Source organism: Chamaea fasciata, unplaced genomic scaffold (assembly GCF_029207755.1).
Source record: "Chamaea fasciata isolate MVZ Bird 193981 ecotype frontalis unplaced genomic scaffold, bChaFas1.0.hap1 SCAF_13, whole genome shotgun sequence".
Lineage (NCBI taxonomy): Eukaryota > Metazoa > Chordata > Aves > Passeriformes > Sylviidae > Chamaea > Chamaea fasciata.
In genome coordinates this window covers 16365661-16382771 of record NW_027094098.1, presented here as the reverse complement: position 1 = coordinate 16382771, position 17111 = coordinate 16365661, and the positions used below count along the sequence as shown (strand labels likewise).

At 41.5% G+C, this 17111-nt stretch overlaps 1 protein-coding gene across 6 annotated transcripts in view; it reads right to left on the bottom strand.

The window, feature by feature from the left end:
• The window catches only part of MITF (melanocyte inducing transcription factor), a 101167-nt gene that overhangs the window by 4339 nt on the left and 79717 nt on the right, over positions 1-17111 (bottom strand). For 2 of the 6 annotated variants that reach the window (XM_066195058.1, XM_066195060.1), the window contains exons 3-9: positions 14987-15214; positions 13792-13875; positions 12360-12455; positions 6710-6827; positions 4107-4181; positions 3043-3118; positions 1833-1980 (exon numbers count right to left, since the gene is read on the bottom strand). In XM_066195058.1, coding sequence (XP_066051155.1) covers positions 1833-1980; positions 3043-3118; positions 4107-4181; positions 6710-6827; positions 12360-12455; positions 13792-13875; positions 14987-15214 — 825 coding nt within the window. The remainder of the gene's footprint in view (positions 1-1832; positions 1981-3042; positions 3119-4106; positions 4182-6709; positions 6828-12359; positions 12456-13791; positions 13876-14986; positions 15215-17111) is intronic. The other 4 variants (XM_066195059.1, XM_066195061.1, XM_066195062.1 and 1 more) reach the window with 3 other exon arrangements.

Genomic DNA, 17111 nt, shown 5'->3' with positions numbered 1-17111 from the left:
TGCAGCACAGACATGTTCCCCTCAGGCTTCTTCTCAAACCAGTGCCAGGATAGGCAGGTTTGGCATCAGGTAGGGTGAGGAAAACATTTTAAAAATAGGAAAAAAAAAAAAAAAAAAAAAAAAAAAAAAAAGAAGAAATAGCAGAAGCATGTGTTTAGTAATTTTTAAGAAGTCAAATGTGAAGGCACAGCATGTCTACATGATCCTTATCAATCCCTGCTGAGACTCTGGAGGGGACATTTCTCACTCTGCAAGTCTGGCAGGGCTGGAAGAGGTCAATCAAAACAGAGCAACACTATTCCTGTGCAGAAAAATCACAAGGAAGTCACAGGAAGATTTCAGACTTCAAGCAGAGCCAGGATTCTTCAAATTTCCACGGAAAGTTTAAATCCCACCTTCACATTTAATCATACAGAAATGCCCTCTCACAAATACATCAGTAAAAGAGATGTCTTGCTTCTACTTCTGCATTATATCAGGCAATCACAATCTCTGTTGTGATTGTGCTGTTTCTGGATAGTCCTGTCACTGAGGCTGATTATTACCCTTTTCCATCATTTCCAGGATAAAACAAGCTTTTAATGGCACACTGCAAGATCACAGGAGAAGGTAGAATGAGAAAGCACTTCTTCCATCATCTAATGTGCCAGAATCAGGAGTTCCTTATCCCATGCTTAATCAGAATGAAGGCAAAAAGGGAAAATACACACTTGAGGTTATTTGCTGCCAGATGTATTGCCTGTAATTCAAGGCTCTGGGTTTTATGGTATTTTGATTGAAGGAGCCAGAGCAGATGGGTAACACAAAGCAAGATGAAAGATGTTTAAAAATGATGATCCCTCTTAGCTTTGAAACACCACTGCTGGATGCCACTCTGCAAAAGGCTTGTGTGTTTTTATCATCTCACTCTAGCAGCAGATTGCTCAACCAAGTACAAAACGGTGCCGAGGCTCAACTCGGCCTGTTCTATTTTAAAGCTGTTTACTTCCACACTTGACTCTCAGGTATTTGCAGCTTCATTATCTCCCTGGTGGATTAGCTGGGCTGTAGAGGGGTCTCCTGGCAGGCCACAGCTGCATGCAGAGCTCAGCTCTTCGTGCTGCAGGGCAGCAGCAACACGAGGATAGCTGGGATATCACTGTCTCCATGTTAGGTGTTCTAACACCCAATTTTGGTACATTTCTTTAATTACCCTTCTATGGAGAGGGGTGGCTATCCAGAAAAAAATAACAACCTGTGTTGGCTTCAAGGTTAAGGTTTCCTATCCAGTTTGAGGTGAAGACAAAGGAATTAGTTATGGAGTTTTCACCCTTAAATTTCTGTGTAGCTCAGAACACTGGGAACCTGGGTGAATTAACAAGGCAACAACCCACAGAGAAAACATATTCACGCCACCTACTGCTTTTCAGTGCTGAGGAGAACTGTTGTACAGTCCTACAGATTTCAAGCAGCAGGGAAGACTCCCGAACAGCTGAACTTAATTTCATGACTATCAACAACTACATGACACATGAAGTCCCAATGCCTTAGACCTGGCAAACAGAAGAATGTATTACCATATAAATCTTTTTTGATGGTATGGTTTGGAACTAGCGTTGGACATGGTAGAACAAAAAAAGACCACTCGTAAGTGCTTTTACTAGAGTATTAGTATTTTGTGTTATTTTTTTTTTTTTAAACTAAGATATCTTTGGCTTTTTCTGGAAAAATCCCTGCAGGCATCTCAGTCCTCCCCGCCATTAATTTAAATGCTGGCACCTTCTAACTCGCACCCCACAAAGTCACCAGTATTTGCAGCACCAAGAGCATCTACAGCTCATTTCTCAGCAAACCTGTATTCTGAGCAGCAGGTGCCTGTTGGCATGTTCCAGCTTCTTCTGCCTGTTCTCCAGCTCCTTGGTGCGCTGCTGTTCCCTCTGCAGCTTGCGGATGTAATCCACCGACGCCTTCAGAATCGTTCCCTTGTTCCAGCGCATGTCCCTTTGGAAGGACACACAAAAGGACAAGGTAAGGCTCTGTCTCGTAGCTGTTCCCCTCATACCTGCACCTGTGACTGCACCTTATCCAGACACAGAACACGCAGCTGCTATTTATTCCAAGTCTGTGGATACAGATGGTGCTTGCAGTGCACTAGAGGGGGCTGGAGCACAGACAGAGAGAGAGAGGCTGCTGCATCACCATCTCCTCGTCTTGCTTTCCCTAAACAGGCAAAAAACATCTTACTGCAGACTGCCAGTGCAAAGATGCACCTGTCCTGTAGGCTGGTACTGAGACATACTGTCTTGCTGGCCTTGGAGGAGGCTGCAGAGCCTCTCTGCAGAGCAGCTGTGAAGTTGCTCCACGAGCAAGTGCCTCAAAATACTGGAAAATCTCCCCCAAATCATCAGATTTAAGTGGACTTTCAGACTCCAGAGCAAGGAAGGTTCCTTGCTACAGAATCAGCATCGGGGAAGTATAAATACAAGCGAAAAGCAGTAAAATCACTGTAGAATTATCGTAAAGAACATCAGGGAAATTACAACAAACACTGACAAATTATTAGTGACCAAGCACACAGTTACACTCCTCATTTTCCTTCTTTTTTTCCCTTGGAGGGAAGGGGAATGTGTTGGCTTCCCAGATAAACTGCCCTCCGTTTTCACTGAAACAGGGACCAGTTCTGTCTTGTCAAGCTGTAATATCTAGTTAATTTTAAAAAAAATCATTTAGCAAGACATGCAACCATCTAAGCAGCCAGACCAGCAAAAGGTTTCCCATCCTCACAACTCTGCCTCTGGTAAGGCAGTCCCAGCACCAAGCCCAGCTTTGAGACAAAAATCATAGAATTAATACAAACACAAGCAGGTTCCAAACAGAGAAAAATGAACCCCTTGAATAAATCCTCAAAAAGTATAATGAAACCTGTCTACCATTTCTGCCATCACAGAGTGCCAAGAGTAAGTAGAAAACAGGAATTTTGGGAGGGTTCTTGTAAATTCTTGGTCTCCTCTGGGACTATTTTGCCTCCTCCCTCCCACAGTCTCCCTGGGCATGTTTACTTACGGGTCATTTGACTTGGGTATCAAGGTGCCCAGCTCTTTTATACGATCATTAATATTAAATCTTCTTCTTCGTTCAACTTTAGGAAAAACAACACCAATGTTACAAGTAATATTCACATTTCATTACAACTTATCAAGTGTTTCATCAAAGATTTCTTTTAGCACCACTGAAATGTTTGCCTGAAGCTTAAAATCCAGTGATAATTTCTTTTGCTCTCCTACACAGGACACACTAAGACAGAAGTTCTGTCTATACTGTAAATTTTGGGACTGCTGAAGTCGCAGAGTTTAACTGAGACTAAAAATCAGAATGACTGAGAAGCAAACACTCTTCACAGAAAAATTAAGAGACGAATATATAGATGCTCAAGGAAATCCCAATACAGAAAAAGGGACAAAAGGCACAGTTTCTTTTTTAAAACAGTCCTTCATTTGCAACACTTTGAGGATCCAAAAGTCAAATTTAAATACCGATTTTCCTGCATCACCTTTTCATGCTATGGAAAAGGCTTCTGAGCAGCTCAAGGCATGAAACAGCTCCTTTTTTCTACTACTATAAAGTATAAAAAGATAATTTATGGATCCTTTAGATCATAAGATGATCACTATTTTAAAATGCTTTTTTTTTCCAACTTGGAAATAAAAGCTCCTTTCAAAAATGAAATTTAGAAAACTGCCATACTTAGGATGCACAGTGTTGAATAAAGTCACAAATTGACCACATATCTAATATATAAAAAAATGAAAATTGAAAAAGCAAAACTGTGCAAGGTGGATTTGTTAAAACCAATTGGGTCACATGTTGAACCCAGCAATTCCATTGATAACAACCAGTCATTCACTTGTTTTATTGAAAAGAAATAAAAGTAGAGTTAAAACTGAATAGTAGATTTAAGGACACATTTCACAGGACCTTGAGATATTTGATCTATGGGCATAACACAGTGATCTAGTGCTTTATACTATGTGCAGTACCACATCCAGATTTAAAACATCAGTATTTGGGCACTCATTGCCCAAAGTCATTCCAAGAATTGGTGCAAAATGTGAGGAACCAAAACTTACTCAAGTTGTGATTGTCTTTCTTTTGCCTCTCCTTAGCCAACGCTCTCGCTTCCGACTCTGTAGGAAAAATACATGCTGTGCATGTGAATGAGGTAATTAGAATTAAAATAATTCAATCACAGCGTTTCAGCCTGTGAAATATCTGCCCAGGAAGCCTGATGGATATTTGTCACACAGATCATTACCCCCCATTCCCAGGAGCAAGGAGGGCTTGTGGATGCCAAAACACAATGCTGGGACTGAGCTTCACCTGTGCACCTGTGGAGCATCTCCTCCCACACTTCCCAGAGTGACTCCCGTGATGGGAATGTTTCCCACGGAGGCCCTGACTCAGCAAGGTATCTGAGGACAACAAACTGCTGAAATCCTGCGTACCTTCTCCCAGGCCTGCACACGTATCCCACGGGAGCTGAACCAGAGGAACTGCATGCTCATGGCATTGCTGCCTGCTCAGGATGTGACACAGGCAGGACTCACAGGCTCTGCTCACCCCAATTAAGGCTACATCCTTCTGGGGCACGTGCACACACATCACCACAACATTTCAGTTATCCCTTAAGTGACCTGTTAAAAATAGTGTATTTTCCAGCTACACTAACTGTTCCTACTATATGAAGGATAAAAAAAAGGTGAAAAATTCAACACCTTTCTTAGCAATAAAGTTGGAAAACAAAGGTTCTTGCTTCAAGTAAAGCAAAAAGGAAAATAATGGCAGCCATGCTGCACAGAACTTGTCTCAGCTCAGAACTGCCCTTCACCTTGCTCCAAACACTTATTATTTATTTTTTATTATTTTATTACTATTGGTATTATATTCTAGAATAATAATATCATTATTAGCTTCAGCATTCAACAGTTCAGGCAACAACACAACTAAATTTCTTCTTTTCAGTTCTCATTTGGTCCTAAGCTTCTCAAGGGATTTTAAGTATTTTATCTTTGCTCTACTCCTTTTCAATTTTTTAAAGGGGTGAGGTCATTAAACCTTGCCCCATTGCATTCAAATCCCCAAACCAGCAAGCACTCTGCAGTTCCACAGCAAGTCAGTGAGAAGCAATGAGTGCATCATCATTTATCACACATTCCATTGTGAAAACGATCCCTCACTGTAGCCAGTTAAGTTTCTTTCCTGTATTACTTTATTTTGATCAGAAAAAGACTCACCTAAATCAATTCTGTGTACAGGTAAGTGTAGCATACAGACATTGTTTCAGTTCTGTTTTGACGTATTTGATGTATTGAGGGCTTCCATAAGACCACTTACAATTTCCCCTCTCTTTCTGCCTTCTTTGCCTGAAGCATGACACAGTCACATGCAGCAAACCCACCAGCCTGCACATCCGAGCTGGGCTGAGTTTGCAGCCTACACCCCCTGGAACTTTCTACACTTGGGGCAACAAAACTGCCTGTAATGCAGGACTTTGAGTAGCTCTCCTCCCTTCCCACCCTCTTCTTACACAGTTCCATCTCTGTACAAGCTTTGCTCTTTTCTAACAGCCACAAATCATTGTGTGTCTTTTTTTGGTGCTGAGTTCAAATTCTGTGCTGTCCTAAAAATGCAAATATCTGCTGGCTCAGAGATGTGGCATTTCCTCATTGGCCTATTAAAATTGCTCTGCTTCAACTAATTCCTGCCCAGAACCTGCTTTGCAACTGAGTCAGCCTGTGAGTTTTCACAACAGAAACCCAGAAAGATGACAAGACAAGAAAGAAACCAGGCTCCTACCCCACTGCATGGTCAGTGACTCTCTGCTGGGCTTAAGAACAAGCATTTCTGACATTAATGTGATTTTGTCATCAGTTCTAGAGTGAATGTCCATTTGTTCAGCCTACAGGCAAACCATACCTTGTATTTGTATCCTATGTGTGGTTATACCTTTCCAAGAGAGCAGAAATAAAACATGTCTGCAAATATGAAGTTCATTATTTGCTTCAAATTATCTTGCTCCTGTACACATGTGCTTGACAAGAAGAGGTTTTTTAGTGTCCCACTCTCCTGCCCCTGCCTCCCACAGCTTGTTCAGAGCATTGCTGCAGGAACCAGCATAAAAAATTTACGGAACACTTCATTTTCATCTCAATTTAGTGATGCACATTCATAGAATCATAGAATGGCTTGGGTAGGAAGGGACCTTAAAGATCATCAAATTCCAATCCCCCAAGCACCTAAACTTTACATTGTAAAGGATCTACATGTGCAGACTTCACATTATAGCAGGTCATTTGTTCATTACTGCCCTCCCCTGCTGAAGTAAAGCCCCAGTGTGTATCACTCCTTGCCAGGAATCCCACAGAGACTCTGGATGTGAAGTTGTTAAAAGTCTGGTGTTGATAGAGAAAACAGTAAGCCCAAAGTAGAAAAGAGCTCTGGAAAAGATGCATGGAAGCTTCCCGGAACAACAGAGTGCAGGTATGATGACTGTAACAATTAAGGACTTTATATGAACTTGTGACAGTGAACACACAAACACCCACACATGAACACAGGCTGAAAGTAACTGCTCACCCATTTATTCTTTTTCATAACAGAAATTATGTCCAGTATCACCTGAATTCAAAACAATGATACCATTACTCCAAGGTGGTATTTTAGATGTATTTACCTGTGAGCTCCCTTTTTATATTAGGAAGATTAGCTGGACATGAGTTGCTGATGTTTAGTCCTGGAGGAGGCATGCTTTGGTTGCCATAAAGGTCAATCAAATTGCCAGACACAGGCAACTGGAAAAGATAAACAAGGAAAAGGATCATTTGGTTTGCCTTTATGAATGCCTTTGTACAGAAGAACAGAGTCAGGATATGCTAAGTAATCTGTGCTCTTTTCCATGTGCAAACAGAGCCTGCAAGAAGGTCAGCAAAATCCACAGATATTCACGGGCATGAGGGATAAAACATCTCCGCTGGGAAAATTCTGCTCTCTCTCCTCAAAAGCATGCAGACTTAAAATATTACTAGGTAATGAAAGAGGTAAAATGCTGATGATACTGCTGCACTGTTGCTCCTTATTTTTCACTAAAACTATTACATCTATATCCCTTAAACTTCTCTCATATCTGAAAGAGCCAATAAAACTATCCCAGAGAAACCTCCCCCTTTTTCCAGGGGTACGTGAGTGGAAGTACTTTGCAAGTTGTCACATGCTGGAGGAAGAACACTGTATTAATTAATCACATTTTTCATGTGATTTGAAAGCTACCTACACAGAAAACATTTCAGTTTACTTTGTTTTTCGCCTTACATAACAAGAACGCACACCAGTAGGAGGAAGATTATTTTTACAGTAAATTTCCTCAATTACTTGTTCATTCTGCTATGTTTATTTAGGTATTTAAACAAGTAGATTTATACAGCAATAGGACAGTATTTCAACAAGATCTATCAAAGCTATCTTTTTATATTGAAACATATTTAAAGAAGCTTGCGATTATCCTGAGTGCATTATTTTACCCATCTCTTATTTGGTTTGGAAAAGACAGGTATAAACCACTTTGGTATCTTATCTGAGTGGCAACGCTTCTTATCATCACTGCTGCAAAGAAAACCAATCCCTCCAAGACACTGATCCTGCAGAGATTAGAGTAGGTATTAACTTTACACCCATGTAAATAATGCTGCTGAATACAATGCAGTGAGTCACAGCCAGGATTATTAAACTCCTACTGATGGGCCTTGCCAGACTGGGACCAAAGAAAATTTCTCTGCCATATGGAAGCAGATGAAACAGGAGTTGATATGTAAAGTACCACCAGCTAGAAGCCATGCTGATAGTTGTTGAGAACACATAATGGCCAACAACAAAACCGAAGTCCCCTACTCAAACTTTAAGAGACAGAGGAATAAATGTAACTGAATTCACACTATGAGTCAGCCTTATTTAAAAAAAAAAAAAAAAGAAAAAAAAGGACGATCTAATAATGCTGCTCAGATCACAGCTGTGCTGGTTGTGGGTGTCAGGGTGACCACTCAATCTCACTGCTCTACAAGGTTGACCCTTGTGTCTTTGGGTCCCCCAAACTCATCCCTGACACTGACACAGGGAGAGCATCACACACCCTTCTGACTTGGATGCGCTCGTCCTATTCATGCTTCTAAGCATGAGGAGAGCACAAAGACCTTATTTGTAGCCCAAGGACTTGAAGTTCATAACCAGACATGTGAAATCTAATTAGGAACTTCAGAGAATTTGGAAATAAAAAAGATTTTTTTGTCAGGAATCTCGAAATTGGCATCTCAAAGCCTGGGTAACGCAGCCAGGTTGTAATGAAACACGGAGAACACAGAGCTGCTTTCCTTACTGCAACATGGACCCTGATTGTTACAACAGGTTGTGATTGACTTTTTTTTTTCCCCCAAAGGTGTCAAACATGGAGCCAGATTTCCATGTCAATAAACAGGACCGGTGTGAGCAATGATCACAAAAGGGACAGGGAAGACAGGCAGCAACTGCTGAACTGTGCACATGTGCTCGGCTGCTAAAGGGTGTCCACAGGAATGCTTATCAGGGAAATTCACTTTAGGGGGAGGAGATAACAACGGTCTCCCCTTAAATCAGTGAGCCATGAGCAAAGAGACTGATCAGCTTCTTTCTTTGATCACTTTCCCCAGCATCCAAACTCCACAGCTCAAAGCTTCAGTTGTAACACTTCCTACACAGGGTCCATGCTCAGTGTGAGTCTCTGAGAGGCCTTTTCTCCAGGATGGCTGCAGATCACATCTCTGGGACTAACTTATCCTAATTCCTTTCAGACAAAAGCAAAGTGCATCCAACACTCTGGGCCATCTCACATAAAATACCTGCAGCTAATGGTTAAGTTAAAATCAAGGCACATCCTCAGTTCACAATTTTATAACAGTTCCCAAAGGAATAAAATCAGTTGACTAAGGTAAACCCAATAATCATTAGTGCAGAGTTTAGGGAGCCAGGAAAGGGAAGAGGACCCCTGTGCTGAGGGCATTGGTTTGGGATGCAAAAGACAGCAGCGTGGTGAGCACACAAAAGGAGCCACTGGACTTAAATGGGGGGGGGGAAAAACCCAAAAGGTTTTTTGGTTTGTTTTTTTTTTTTAATGTGCCCATTGCAGTGACACCTGGGCATTCATTTCAAATGCTTCTTATTCGAAGCAACTGGAAAAAAAATATACATTGTTGGCAAACATTTCAGCTCTAAGACAGTCGAGCCTTTCACCACCATCCTCAAGTACAAGACGGGAAAATGTCAAAACTTCCACAGCCATTTCATAGGGAAGATGGAGTCTCAAACTTTGAGAAAGACATGGAATTTTCTGGAGCTAAGGAAGCTCCTTCCCTGTCTTCTCTAAATTCTAGCATGTTTCCAACCTAAATATGGTTTTCCTTACAGCTTTCTTAGCTATTTCTGGCTAAGAAGGAATTTAAATACAGCATCAGCCAGATCATCCACCTTTACTTTTCCAAAAAGTAAATGAAGGAAGAGTGGCTTATGCCAGGTTTAGCATGTTTTCTTCATTGAAACAGCATGGTTGAAAATGTTTTCACTTGGGAGATTTCATATTTCAAGGTCTTGGCATCACAAATTGCACAAACACACCAAGTAAAACAAATTTCAATCTTCCTATCACTTTGCATCTACTTCTTTCTTTTTTTTCTAATAATGGCTTTTATATAACAGAAATTTGAAATATGGTAATTATGACTGCAGATTCATCATAGTGTACATTCATAGGAGTCTGAGGCTTTCATTTCTCCTCCACTAATCCAACAAAACAAGCACCCACATTCTGTCTAAAATCTCTGAGACATCAGCTGTGTGACCAGCAAGGCTGTTTCTAAGGTACCAGTACACCCTGGAATGGGTTCTGCACCCCAGCTTGTGCAGCCCACGATGTATTGTGATGTCTCCTGACCTGAAAGCACACGCTCAGCAGCAGTGCCTGTAGCAAAGCTCCTCTACTGTGGAGTTTAAATTCCAGAAGAAAGCCACATTTAGAAGTGGAGCTGTACCTATGCACAGAGCTTTCCATGCCAGGCTCTGGCTGGAGCTGATTAGCTGGTTGAATTAATTGTCATCTCCACAAGAGCACTTTACACAGTACTCATTAATTCAATTACCAGGTGACATCTAGGCAGAAAACCTTCTCTATAAACTAGTGACCATTTTGTGATACTTCCACCACAGATATTATTCCACCAAATACCAAAGTTGACAAACACTCACATAAGCAGTTGACTGCAATGGGCCACTTTCAATACAAGGTACTTGGAAACTCCCTTAGCTTGCTCTGCACAGAAATTTCTGATTTTGCTCATCAATTAAGTACTGTTACCAACTGTAACAAACTGGTCCTTTTGTTCTTTGTTGGTTATGGAACAACAACTGCCTTTGTCACAGACTCAGCACAGCTATTTATAGGTTGTGTCTCTTTAGAGACCGTTTCCTCTCTTGATTTCTCCTACCTCGACTTAGCTCAGTCTGTAGGCATTAAATCCTAACTAACAAAATGTTGCATGTTTTAAGAGCTAAGTCCTGTCCCAAAAGAAAAGTGGCTTGATTTTATCCCTAAACCAATTGTTGAGAAACACGGTTCAATTTCCATCTCTTCGGGATTGGTACTAGGCTGATTCAGAGACAGAATATGCCTTTTTCCTCCAGTTACTTATACTTATCAGCAAAGAAGTCTGAATCTCACTGTTTCATATCCTTATTTTTCAGACTTCGCTACAAAGAGTGGGAAAAATCCGAAATTCCACAGTAAATTTGGATCAGGCAATCTTTACAAGGCTTCCTGCCATGCAGCAAGCACAGCAAAGCACAGGAGGGATGCAGACTACCCTAAACATTGACTACAGGGGCTCCTTGCACTAAAACAGTGCAGAGTATAATTCCACCCCTGTCTGGAAGCAAAGAGCCACTCTGGGGCCCCTGTGAAACGAGAAAAGAAGAACAGCATCAAGACATCCAAGCCCCTTCTGAATAAATGGGTCCCATTCCAATGGAACCTCGGAGGAAGGACTCCAAAAGAACCTCATCCCTCAGTGAAAAAAAAAATTAAAAAAAAAATTGAAAAACAGATGAACTTTTTGAAAGCTATCTTTTGACAGCTTCCTGAGGTTTTCTCTCAAATTCCAGGACAGTTGCACTTTGCAAGTCATCTCAGATTAAAGGAGAATTTATTCTCTGTAGCAGGACCGTGCAGCTATTTCCCCGTGTACTCAAAGGGCACTATTTAGAAAGGGAAGCTGGTGGGCCGCTTCCTGCGTCATCCACCACGTCTCTGAGAGGGCTGTGGGAATCTGTGGGAGCGCAGGACCAGGTTAACATGACATCAGACAACTACTGTCAGCAAATGTAAACCTATGCTACAAAATCAGTGCTCTGTGGTAAGCTGTACATTTTGGCACTAGATGAAACAGAAACAGACGCCAGCACTGGCAGACATCTACTCAGCCAGATCTAACAGCACTTAAGCCTAAGGCAAAAAATTCACTGGAGCTACCCTCCACAGAAGATCAAAATCAGATTATGCCAGAAGTATGATTAAATTAATTCTCAAAGCAATGTGAACCAAACCAAAAGAGCCACTTGAAGGACACCTGCGCCTTCCCTCCGCGCTTTCTGCACCTCTGTGTTCTTGGCTTTTACCACAGGCTTCCCACGTCCCCTGCCTTGTTCAGTTTTCAACCTTCTTTATTCCTTCCCTTTTGTTTGTTTGGAAGATTGCTTTTCTATTTTTTTTTTCTCCTGCTAAATTCTGTAACATCTTTGCTGCCGTCTAGATGGGGACTTCTCCCCGCTTGAAATCAGGCAGAGATAAAGCTGTGATGTTAGAGATAACAGAAAGTGTCTCTGGATAGGGATCCTAACACATGGCATACAATTTCTTACTTGAATATGACAACATTCAGGAACCTGGGATGCCAGAAATTCCTTCTTTTCTGAAGACAAGTGTAAAGTCCATGGCAATCTTCAATATCATTGGGAACGAGCTACTCCTGATAGCACAGTTTACTCCTCTGTTGCAATCCTCTCACCACTAACTCGGAAATAAGAAAAGGAAAATTGTCCTTTGCATTCTCTCGACCTGACTCCAGCCTGTCTTTTTAAATTCATATTTTTCATTGCAACTGTCTCACCTTCAGCCCCTCAAAGGAAAACTAATTACTCCCTGTGGAACAATGCAATAATTACTTAATTGCAAGGCAGAAAAGTCCTGCTGCAGTTTTGCCTCCTCTCAAGGAAAACCAGTTAGACTTAACAGGGAAGGAAAGGACCTGTACCGTGTTTGCCATTTGCAGGGCTGGGTCCACCAAGCCGAGGATTTCTTCATTATAACTGGACTCCAAACTAATGATGTCATCGATCACATCATCCATCTGAAGCAGAAAGGTGGACAAAGAGAAAGGGGACAGTTATCAGAATCACCGGGACACGGGAGCCTGACAAAGCACCTCAGGCACACAGCAGAGGTGCCTGTGCAGCTGGGCAATCCCTCAGCTGTGCCTCCTGCTATCCAGGCAGGATACCCAGCCCATGGCAGAGCTCAGGCTTCAGGGTGCAACACCCTCCCTCCCACCAGCAGTCACCCTGCACCACCTGCCCACGGACACACTGCTCCTCCAGCAACACTGGAGGAGGAACCTGCCTGTGGAGTAAGTGACTCTGAGGACACAACTCCCTCTCCCCACTGCAGCATTGCTGCCTCCCTTCCATAAAATGGGACCAAAACCTGGGCACAGGCAGAACACCAAGCCCTGGATACCAGCAGGGAAGGGGAGGGAGCAAAGATTTGCTGCTGGCCCTCGACAGCAGAATCCATTGGATTCGTGTCTCTCATGGACCCTCCCAGGAAGCACCACCCAGGGGCAGCTCAGAGCTGATTTTAGGTGGTACAAAACACCTCCTTTCACAAGCTGGGCTGGAAGGTGCCTCCATAAGCTCCTGCACAGGCAGGAGGAAACAGCCCCTTCACAGCACCCACGCAGGTGCTCCAGACTGTCCTGCAGGATTGACTATTTCAGGGCAGGACTGACTATTTCGTTTTTGCTCATTATAAAAAAGAAACTTAAATGAGAGAGATCTATGAAATCAATGCATAACAGTGATGGTAAAAGTAGCAGTACATGGGATTTTTTTATCAGCTCCAGAAAGTGTGATCACAACAAATTACACTGACTGGAAGTGAGGGCAAGAAAGGAACTAACAGTTACAGCCCATACCCGAAGTCTTGTTACTGATTCTGGTAAGAAATAAAAACCCCTTAGTTTTAAGAAAAAAGAATGAAATTATAAAAAAAGGGTGATTACTGAGGATGAATTACCACAGATGAATTAAAGCCTTCTCAAATAATTTTTTAAAACACAAGTGTGATCTGCATAGAAATGTGGACTTAGAGATTATCAGGGCACAACTACATCCATGCAGTCTTGGAAAATCCAGTTAGAAAACATTTCTTGATGCAAGACCTTAAAGCATGGCTGGTGAGTTCTTCTGCTATGGCATTACAGTGCTAGGACAGCATGAGCCTTTTCGATGTGTCTTCATGCACTTTTGACACTAATGCTAATAAACATTGCGGTATTGTACCTTAAATACATCTTATGTTCAACTTCTTAGAGACACTGTGGGGCAAGTTTATTTTTCAACATATCATGAAAGAAACATGCTCATTAGAAAAGGGACCTGTGCTCCACCTCCTGTGTCATCCAGTACCTGCATGCATGATGCTCGTGAGTGTGTATTCAGAGCCGGGCACTCACTCTCAACCCTGCTTTGCTCTTCAAATTTATAAAATCCCTGCAGAAATAAAACGGAAAAAAAAAAAAAAAAAAAAAAAAAGAAGAAGAAGAAAAAGCAAAGCATGGATCTGAGTTCATGGCACAGTCTCAGTCCCAAAAAGAGCACGAATGAAATAGTGTCATGCACACACGTTCCCGATGACACAGCAAAGTGAAGCTGTAAATATCCTCAAGAAAAAAATGTTTGGGTACAGCTGGGACAATAGGGTGGAAAATATCTGATTTTCATTTCTTTTGAAACTATGGAGCACAAGTATTTCCCTTGCATGTGCAAAATATATCCTGTAATAACTGTTTCTCTGAGCTGTGTAACATTTTGCTCATGGAATGCATCTATACTAAAAATCTGGTTCAAAAGCTCAAAGCGGGAATGAGGGGAGAAGAGGAACTCTACAACTGCCTCCTACTTTTCATGTTACAAAAATTCTGACATCATTCTTATGCTTGTTAATATCTTCCCAACCATTTTTCTTTGGAGCCTGAGCACGCATGTAACATATAACTCAGTTTAGGTTTTTTTGCTTGCCATTAAAGATTAAAACAAGGTTGTAAAGGACTTCTAGACATAGGCTATTGAAGTCTTATATTTGCAGCACTGGAACAGCAATCAGTAACATTTTAGGGCATATTAGCTGGGATAATCTGGCCTTCCAGCTACGCAGGAGACTTGCTCAAATTTTTACCATAAAAATACCTAAAATATCTCAAAATATCTTTGTGTTTTTTTCAGTTATTTTTGCTCTGTTCTTTGTACTTTCTAGACGAACAAGCCATAAATAACATTATTCCAGAAAGCTACAGCTTACAAAGCTGCTTTGTATTCTCCAAAGGTCAATTATTCACTGTGTGCATCAAGCAACAGGGTGGGGAACAAGAGAAGTAGTTTTAATAACTATAAACTAGCTAAAACAGTTCAAACATGACGAAGCTAGAGCGACATGGGTTTTTTGCCAAAAATATCTATTAATCAGGCAGACACAGAGGTAGCAGTTAGATTTTCACAATGAACAGAAAAGATAAACAGAACACCGTAACAGTGAGCAAATACGGATTAAAACAACTTAATTAAAGCAGATTACAGCTGAGAACACGAGCAGGAGAGTCCTTACCTCTTTCTCACAATTGGAGTTGAGGGTGAGCATAGCCATGGGGCTGTTGGGTGCGCTGCTCCCCGTCCCAGGTGGCATGACATGATCCCCAGGCTGGTTTGGACATGGCAAGCTCAGGGCTTGGTTGGCATGTTTATTTGCTAGAGTGGTAGAGAGGTACTGCTTTACCTGCTGCCGCTGGGCCTGCTGAATGTGGTACTTGGTTGGATTCTCAAGGTGAGTCTGCACCTGTACGACACAATTTAAAAAGGATAAAAGGATTTTATTGTTTTACAACATCACTGCAGGCGCTGTGGATCTGAGCTATGCATTTGTTACAACAGCTACCTGACAAAACACAAACCTGTACAGCCCCAAGGAAGCCCACAGTGCTTCACTAACTCACATTTGGTGGCAAGAAATCAGTTTACAATTTGGTCTTTCAACAACTGATTTACTCTCAGTACACCAAGAAGTTCCAGCTATTTTTCTACAAGATGCGATTTCTCACTTAAGACCAACGCTCGGGTATTCAGTTGATACAGACACTCCAGAACAGTCAGTTCTGAGTTCAGACCTTCAGCTATGTGACATTTAGTTTTCACTAAAATATGGAGAAATGACTTGTACTGTAGGACTCATTTTACTTGTTAGTAGCTAACAATTAAAATCAAGAAGGATGGATTGCTATCCTTAATGCAGTGTCAAATAACAGCGAGATAAAAGGTCTGTTATTGGTGGTTTGGGTTTTGAATGTCTGGGGTTTTTTTAAATTAATACCTTGTCTAAAATAAAAGAAGAAACAAAGACACCTTTTTCTGCCTACAGATTATTTATATCTCAGATATACAGCCTAAATCATATACAAATAAGACAGCCTGTTTATAAACACATCATGCAAATAAGATGCAAGAAAAGAAGTGTTTCAGTTCAGATCAATCACTGTCGTCAGCAACAGCTATTTTTGTATTTAAGATAAGCTTCTCAGTACTTAGGAATTTTTTACATACAAAATATGAAAATCCTTATACTGAACAACTGTTGCACACTCTAAATAAGCAAGAGAAGAAAGGCCATTTTTTTCCCATTAAAATTTTCCACTACATCCTGGAAACCCTTTGTCACCTTTCGTTGATCATTAACGTTGTTATTGGAAGCTAGAAATCAACCCAAAATATGGCAATACCCTGAGAAGTTATTTTGCTTTAAAACAGTTCCATTAAAGTGACTCTTGCTGTTGCAAGCGACCATGCATGGCCCCCACTTCCTGGCGTGAAAGAAATTAAATAAAGCACCCAAGACACCAGAGGAAAAGGGTTTCCTGTACACTGCACATCTTCTTAGCAACAGGTTTTAAAATAAGTCTCCAATAACAACTCACCTGATAATGGTTATACTCAAGCATTTCCAGCATGCTACCTAGACGTTGCAAGAGAAGCGACTGCAATATCCTTTGTCTATGCTATTCCAGCTTGAGGGATCCACATATGGAAGCACAACAAACCCCAGAAGAGCAGAAGAAACTTGATGGCCACTGCTCAGACTTTTAGTAATCTACGCTAATTAGCCATGCAAGTGGACAAACAAACAGTTCACACAAGGCCTCTTCTTGGAAGTTATGCAAGTTGAAGTTAAGCTCTAAGTATTGGTAATTTTTCTCCCCCTGGCTTTGATGTCATGCTTTTTCATAAACATAAAAGGACCTTTTAAGTGATGGGCTATCAAAGTCAGATTGACAGTTCGCTCAAGGCTAATTCGCTATTCAGCTTTCGTTCCAGTCGTACTAACACACAATGGTAGTTTTCTTTAGCAGTAAGGTTAAAAGTTTTAAAGTACAGAGTAAGAAATAACTGAATAAATGCCCTGTGAGCCTAACATATATTCCCTGGCAGTGGGTGCCCTGGATAAAGCCCCAGGGCTCTGCAGTCCTGTCTTCAGCTTCCCAGCACAACCCAGGACCTGCAGCAGAATGTGAAGCACTTGAAAAAGCTCCGCCCCATCCTCAACTCCCCTGGTGCTTCAAAGCCATTAATTCTGTCCCAATCTAGAGTTGCAAGAAGTTTTCCAATTCAGGAATGGCTGAAAAAGGGCTAATGCATGTTCCAGGTGCACTTATCTGCACTTGGGCACAGTCCATACACCTTCC